Source organism: Gastrolobium bilobum, unplaced genomic scaffold, assembly GCF_033153095.1.
Source record: "Gastrolobium bilobum isolate Gb01-03AN ecotype WA unplaced genomic scaffold, APGP_CSIRO_Gbil_v1 utg43050, whole genome shotgun sequence".
In the NCBI taxonomy this organism is placed as follows: Eukaryota; Viridiplantae; Streptophyta; class Magnoliopsida; order Fabales; family Fabaceae; genus Gastrolobium; species Gastrolobium bilobum.
In genome coordinates, this window is record NW_026895216.1 from 96795 (window position 1) to 105113 (window position 8319).

An 8319-nucleotide genomic window follows, 5' to 3' on the forward strand; every position below is an offset into this window, starting at 1 on the left:
TATTTGAGATTTTTATTTTTATAAAAATTAATAATTTTTTTGGACACATTGATCAGTAGATTTTTATAAAAGTTAATATCATATGATATATTTGGAATAATTATATAAATTCTTTATTAAAGGGTCTTTTTGTTAAAAATATTTATTTTTATCCTATCTAGTATTACACAGTGCATTATCAAATATTAGATGATATTATCTTATACAATATCATGTCAAACGTTTGATAGTATTAAAATTTAATCAGGTCTTATACAATCAGGCCTTATACTATCAGATCTTATACTATTAGATCTTACCATATACTATGCACCAAACATCCCCTTAAATTCCCAATAGATTCATTTGAGTCCATAAGCATAAACATGAAATTCTTAACTACTTAATTAAAAAAAAATTATATCATGTCAAATTCATTTATCCAAAAATTTTAATATATCAAGCATATGTTATAAATAAAGTCTATCATTTTCCTTTGAACACATTGCAAAATGGAAGTAATAACTAATAATATTATGTATCTTCGATACTACACAAGTAATTAAAAACACTTTGCAGTTTTTTTTTTTGGGTAGACACTTTGCAGTTTTAATTTAACTTCGAGTATGCATGAATCGAATTGAATTTTTTAAAAAAATAGAACCGAATTGGTTTAAACAGTTCGGTTCAAAAATGATGCAGTTCAGATTGAAACTGATTCGGTTCGGTTCAAAACCGATTCGGTTCGGTTCAAAATCGATTCAGTTCGGTTCAGTTCGAAAATAATTTAGTTTAGTTTGGAATTGGTTCGGGTCGATTTTATTCTAAATAAAAAATAAAAAAATAAAGTAATAAAAATCAATTTAATTCGATTCTTGAACTGATTTTAAAAATCAATTAATTCATAAATTAATTTTTTTAAAAATTGATTCATTTCATGAATTGTTTTTAAAAAATATATTATTTTAAATATAATTCAGTTCAATTTAATTTTTTAATTATTTTGCACTTGTTAAATTTAAACATTGTTATAGGCATAGACTCGCCTAACTACATGAAAATTATTTGATAGTACAATTGGGCCGTCTTTAACTTTAAACAAACCAGCAAGTATAAATTTAACTAGTGTGACTTGGCAACCGGATATGTATATTATTTGTATATTATTTATTTATACATTTTTTTAATATGACAGGATTTCAACTTTTCATTGATGAAATAAAGAAGTACAGTAGGCGACCATTTCGGGGGATTATTTAATGGAAGAAAACTGAGAGAGTCCGTAACCATGTGGAAAACAAATATAAAAGCTCCAAGTAAAAGACAAAAACAGGACCACTCGAACTCAATCCAGTACACACATCACTGTTAATATTTTTCTTCTTTTCTTTAGCATAAGACAAAGTTTAGATTCCCAGTCTGGCCATGGGCCCATGGCAAACTCGTTAAGAAAGAAATTTCTACAATACTACATACATTGAATTTTCTATACATCTCTTCAATCAAGATCCCAAATATATGTGTTAAATTTTAAACGAAAATAGGATGTATTATTGATGTACCAAAGATTACCTCCACACACCTTGCAAATTGCAAAATATGTCATTAAATAATGGGTTATGTTTATATCATTTTACATGAAATAAATAACTTACACACACAAAAAGAAGTTGGGTCTCACCATTCTTTTTTTTTCTCTTCTTATCTATGGGTCCCACTTATACTTTTATTTCTACAACATGAGGTAATTTTTTTCCTACAACATAAGAAAAATATATCCCTTAAATAATACATTTGTTCCACTATAAATGTTTCTATATAGAGTGATAATGAAATCTGTATAAATATCATTGTTTATTTTGCATTTTTTCTTTAATTATTCAATCAAAAAGTACCGGCAGTTAACTGAGCTACCCCCTGCAATTGAGAATTAGACTTTCAGTAAAGTTAAATGATAATTTGTCTCATTTTATTTTCAAATGATTGCAATTATATTTGCACTCTCACTCACATGTGTTAACTAGCATTATTTTAACTTAAGACAGGTGACACCGGATGATTATTAATCACTAAGAAAAGTGCGAGCATGTCATCTCAAAATTAGGAGTTTAGCAATTATCTTGATAAAAAAGATATTACAATTTACTTTAGGATTTGATTTTGGTATATTAAAATGAAAACAGATGACAAATGATGATTTGGAAAAGAAAATGGTGAGTTAGTTCAACACTATCATATCTAAATTGGTACATTGAAACTAGTAGGGACCAGTGTGAAGCAGATAAAAAACTATGGTAATTTTTATGACTTCAACTTGCATGACAACAATACAAGGAGAAGATTGAGTAAAAAATTCAGCTTTTTTGCAGCAAAGACTGCATGCAACCCACAAGCCATAAAAGCACGGTGAACACAAAAATGGAGTTGCAATTAGAGCACTTTTATTGTGTCAACTGTCAAGTATATTTATTGAAGAGGCCTCTTCTGCCACACCAAAAGCAACCTGTCATGAGATGGACCACAATGTGTGTGCTAATAACTAGAGAATTTCGTTATCACTCCTCGTTTGGATGTTGGACTATAAATCTTCAGTACATGTGAACGCACCATTGTTCATTGATGACTATAATCTTCAGAACATGTGAACTCATACTCACCATTGTTCATTGATTGACATGGTAACAGGTGTCATTTAATATACAGCTAATACTTTCATACACCTTCATCACTTCCTTTGTTTTCTTGTCAATGAAGTTAAAGATCCATTTATTGCACACAGAAAATAATCAGATTTGGTTCTGTTCAATCCAAGTGAGATTTTAAAAATGGACTCTATAAGCCTTTTTTTTTATATACAATGAGAGCACTGATGTTTGAACTTATGACTTCATGCAAATTACTTAAATCTCTTATCACTAAATCAATCCTAGTGGGTTGACCCTATAAGCCTTTTAATTGATATTGTATTGGTTGGACACTGATTCAAATGTAATTGGAAGGAACAAATAAGATTTCTGAAAAAGTTACACAATTATATAGTTCAAATTCCAAAGGTTATACAGTGCTTACTTTTTTCATTTTTGTTAAGAAGGATCTAAAGAAATCTACCCAATTGTAGAATAGAAGAGATGATAATCTATATTCGTAATATGTATGATCTACAGCTGTATACATAATTGCATCCCCAACACCAATAAAACAATATAGAGAAAACTGGAGTAAAACTATGTGCATAGCAAGTATCTAAAACTGAACTCATATGGCAAAATTTGTACAAATTGTGAGAGGGGTTCAGTTTTTCTTTTCTCAAGGAATGTAATGGCTTCTTTCCTCAGTTCACTTGGCAACTGGAGGCAGATCCAATCCATCAATGATTCCAAGTCTTTTGCAAAGTTCAGTAAATACCAATCCAGAAGCTTTGGGATAGCAAACTTAGATGTTGAAATTCCAACTGTTGCCTGTAAGTACTCTCTTTTGGCCACTTCCAATTCATTCTCAACCTGGGATGCTGTGTAGACTCTCACCTGCATTTGGCATAGTTTATGACAAGAGGGATGGAATTTTCAAATCTTGTTTAATGATGCAATGAGACAAAATGCAAATCATGAATGGATTAGATGTGGGGTTATGGAATATCACAAAATTCTGTGTAAACTACTCATCAACTTACAGCAGGAGAGGACCATGTTCCACAAGATAGAGCAAATGTCACTAAGGGCTCTGAAAACTCGAGTCCATATATGCTTCTTGCTGTCATTTCATGATTTTTTGCTCCTTTGGAAAACGTCTGTTTGGAATTCATTGGTTAACTCTTTATTCTCATTTATATAAAAGCTAGAGTTAAGATGGCCAAGACTTACAAATTTCCAGTGATAAGGAAGTCTTAAAATGAAATGCTCTATGATTGTTGCACTTAGCATGTGTCCACCCACATTAATTGTTGCCTAAGTAACAAGAAAACAGCATAAATTGTCGAGCACACCTGTGCTATGTCATACTCAACTAGAAGAACAAACACTATACATTACAATCCTATCCAGAAGAAGCAAAATTCTATAGCATTTCATACCTTCCGCATCAGCACAACAGCCATTTCAGGACTCTCTGGTATACCATTCTCTATGAATGCCTGAAGCAAAGTAGAAATTTAGATACCATCTTTATTATGGTTTGAAAAGAAAATTAATTACACCACTTGAGATAAACTATTACTGATATTAAAGAGAAAAATAATATAGTTAGAAAACAGAAAATTTTAGATACTTATACTGAATGCTATTCTAACGAACTTAATAGACATACATTCATCATACACGAGTTATAGATGTTGATCCAGAATGCAAGCTTCTCCTGATGGTTGAGGTTCTCTAAGTTGACAGAGGCTAGTCTCCTAAAAAGAAGTCTGCAAATTTCCCAAAACCAGAATACTGTAACTTCTAATTAACACACATTATAACTAACTAGTATCATGGAAATGTAAACAGTATTTTAATTTAAATAGAATGTAACATACTTTAACCGATGTAGTAAAAACAAAGTATTTGCAGCTCGTTTTGGATTGAAAGATTTAGCATCAATTGCACATAATTGCTTGTACGGACCAATATCCCTCTTTCCAAATTCCAAACAGATACCATACGGATCCCAAAAGGGTGGTATGTCACCTGCATAACGTGGATTCTTCACAGCACTCATTCTCAACAGAATGCTTGATAAGCACTTTAGAATATTTTCAGAAACTATATTTGGGCTGTCAGCTACAGGTGGCATTTTGTGTGGACTAGGATTTCTTGCTTCTACAATTTTCTGGTCGTTTACCCTTGGTTCTTGCTGCAAAGTGGAAAAATTTCTTAAGTTTTCACCTACTAGCCCTATCACTTAGGGAGGGTAGGGGTGACGTCGATTGTACTCAGTCTTATCTTTGTATATTTGCAAAGAGACTATTTTCCAAAATCGAATCCGTGATCTTCCGATCACAAGAAGCAACCTTACCTTGCTCCAAGCTCACCCTCCTACTAGCCCTATCACACAACTGAAAACTATTTCTACAGTAAACATGACATACCTGTCTTTTTGGAGGTTCCCACTTTTTCTGCAGTGATTTATTGTCAAAATTAAGTTTTTTAATTGGAGTTTTGTTCATTTGGTTTGAAGATTGCTGCATGCTCTTGGAAGAATTAGTACATGATTGATTCTCTTTTCCTTGTCCATTCTCTGACAAGCCAAACAACAGACACAAGCCATGAGGGAGGGACTACACTTTTTTTGGTACAAAGTGAATGTTAAGAAATTTAGCCTCAAATCTTAAACAGCACTTAATTAAGCTGAACCAGTGAAACACAATGATGAGTTTCTCACCTGGGAGTGTTGTGGTAGGCCTAGTTGCAGATGTTGCTGGATTATTACCATCTGTTTGGGAAAGAGACTTCAATTTATCCAATTTGGGACTATCCATTGTTGGGTTTGATTTGTTTGGAGAATCTGAGTGCTCCATTTTCCTCTTAGAAGATGACATGTAGACAGCTTCCTGGTACAAATCCTGTCTGAAATTCACTACCTGCCCTTCAAGCCTAAAAATTTCCTCTTCCAGAACTGCCAGTTCAGCCAGAAGGGCTAGTATCTATAATTTTCAACATTAAAAATCAACAGTCAAATTTCTTTTCTAAATCACTTTCTAACTTAGCAACAGACAACAGTACTTGTTCAGAAAAGGACTGAACAATAGAAAGGGAGAGAGGTTCATTTACTAACATGGGGAGGGAGATAAGGAGGAAGACGAGGCATAGCTCCCAAAGGTCTATTGAAAGCTCTCTCCAATGCCTTATGGATATTCTCTTCATTCCTAAGCTTCTTCTTCAACCTATCCACCTTCAAGTTGGAGAATTCAGCTCAGTTTCCAGTTAAAGACAATACAAGAAAGTGAAACCCAAATAAAGAGATGGAAAAGAAATGGTGCCAATACATCTTGTTGCAACGCCAATTTTCTTTCTTTGCTTGAGGCTTTTCCACCTTTAGTTGCATTCCTCAAGCTTCCCTGCATCATTTACCTTTTCATTCAAGGCTAAAGAGGTTAGAATCCATCAATGAAAAAAATAACAAAAAAAAAAAAAAAATCAAATCCCAGAAAGCTATTGAGAGTAACTATTCATGAATTATGAAACAGTGTGTCCTTTATGAAACAGTAATCTTAATACAACAATGCCGACCTTTCAGAATTTTCGGGTCATTGAAACTGAAGCCAAAGTTTGTGAGTGATGAAAGCTGTTACGATGCTAAGATACTTTAATAATAATAATAATCAACTTTATCTACTGCACAAACTCTTTTTCAAACATATCATACGACATGAATGTATCCTTTTTTGAATTCTGACTTTAGCAAGTTTAATTACTTTTTGGTGTGCTATTGGAGCTTTCCTAGTCCTGTCTCTGGTGTTCATGTTTTCAAGTTATACTAAAAATCTGAAATTACCATTCAAACCCAATTGTCAACTTCTATAGACAAATCGCATAGACAGGATCAACTTGGAAGATATACAAATTCATTGAAACCGTGATCAATCACTTGGGGCAGTTAAAAATCAAACCTTTTTTTTTTATCTAGGCATTAAACAAACCAGCTCATTGATCCAGAAGGAGACTGAAACATGACAATAAATGAAGCACCATTTGAAGAAGATGTCAAACACTATACTACAAAAAATATGGTGGATAGAAGAAGAAGAAGAAAAAGATGGGATGGTGGTTGAGGCGAGTCTCCACACTCCAGTTGTTTCCAGTTCCACCGCTTAGAATGAAAAGAATATAATAATATTGAAGAATGGTACAGTGAAGGGGACAGAAAGAGAGAGAGAGGTAGCTTGCAGTTTCGGAATGGTGAATGAAACTTGAAAGAAATGACTGGTCATGCGAAAAAGACTATAGAATATGGATAGATGCACATCCAACCTGGCCCTGAAAAGCAGAATAAGACACACAAAGCTAGCTACTGAGATTGACATTGAATTGAAGGCTAGGCTCCAAACAAAGCTTCTGTCATCATGAACCGACCTGTATCCTCACATTCTTAGTTTTTTATTTTATCAATTAGCAACTATTTTGTATAATATAAATCATTAACAAATGTCCTCGTTTGACATTTTGAATTGAAGTGGTTTTTTATATGGTATTAGAATTTCAATGACCAAAAAGTCACGAGCTCGATGCTCTCACTTTCAAAAGACTCTTGCGTGAGGAAATGTGTTAAAAAATAATATAAATCACTAAAAAAATCTTCACTTAATAACTGAAAATTTTAAGATTTTGAATTGAAGTAATAGGTAATTTAATTCGGGATGGACGCTGAAATTAAAAGTTTTAAACATCTGTCAAGGACAATACTCGAGAAGATCCCTCACCCCACGTGCTCATTTCCGTGAATCCAACTAAACTACTATTGTTTGTTACATTCTTAATTTTTTTTTTTTTTAAGGTCAGGTGTTTGTGTTTTAAGTTTTAACCCCCACGATCCTTTCCACCTTCTCATTTTGCTTTTACCATTTTTCATATTGAACACATTATTAGAGTGTGTGTGTATTTCTGAGAGTAATAATTATCCTCCTATTATAATTTGGTGGGGATTGGTTACTTTTTGCGGTATATAATGCAATGAAGTTTATGTATTAATTAAATAAGTTCATGGGATGGTTCTTGTCAGGCAAAAGCTGCACGAATCACATGCTTTGCCAACTAAATAATTCCCTTGCTCATTTGAATTATAGGGCATTCCAATTCCAAGACTTCTGAGACTATCTTTTTTTATTTGGAAGCAACCATTTATTGAATGGTTGAATTATATTAAAGATGAACATAATAAAATGTATTGCCAAGTAAGCATGGTTTAGATTGTTGAAAGAATTTAGATAAAGATTATTATGATAGAGATTAAATTTTGATAATAATTTTTTGTATAAAAAATTCATATACTTTAAAACTTTTTATTGTTTGTCCTATTCGAAAAATACAGTTAAAAGAAGACTCGGATGCACACGGTTGCTTCAATTCAACCGGTAAATTAGTGACCTATCAAGTTGATAAATTGGGAAGAATCAGTAGGGTGGACCAGTGAATTGAATAAAGTCTTTTTTTTTTAATAATTCAAATATCTAACTATTTTACCCAAGAATTCTTAGCCTAGTGGCAACCTATGTAGCACCGATACGACACGCGACACGCGACACGTGACACGACACGACATGACATTCTGACACGTCAATCCTAAAAAATTATGGATTTCAACATGTTGGGCCACGTTTTAATATTAAATAATATTTTTAATGTATATAGTGTATATTTCATTTAA

At 32.6% G+C, this 8319-nt stretch overlaps 1 protein-coding gene across 1 annotated transcript; it reads right to left on the reverse strand.

The window, feature by feature from the left end:
• Positions 1–3129: 3129 nt before the first annotated feature.
• Positions 3130–6019, reverse strand: LOC133300405 (uncharacterized). The gene is made up of 10 exons (XM_061499940.1): positions 5942–6019; positions 5731–5847; positions 5338–5599; positions 5045–5193; positions 4493–4809; positions 4282–4381; positions 4049–4108; positions 3840–3923; positions 3650–3766; positions 3130–3503 (listed from the first exon to the last, which is right to left on the reverse strand). The coding sequence occupies exons 1-10, from the start codon at positions 6017–6019 to the stop codon at positions 3204–3206; spliced, it is 1584 nt and encodes a 527-aa protein (XP_061355924.1). The 3' UTR covers positions 3130–3203.
• Between the last annotated feature and the right edge of the window lie 2300 nt (positions 6020–8319).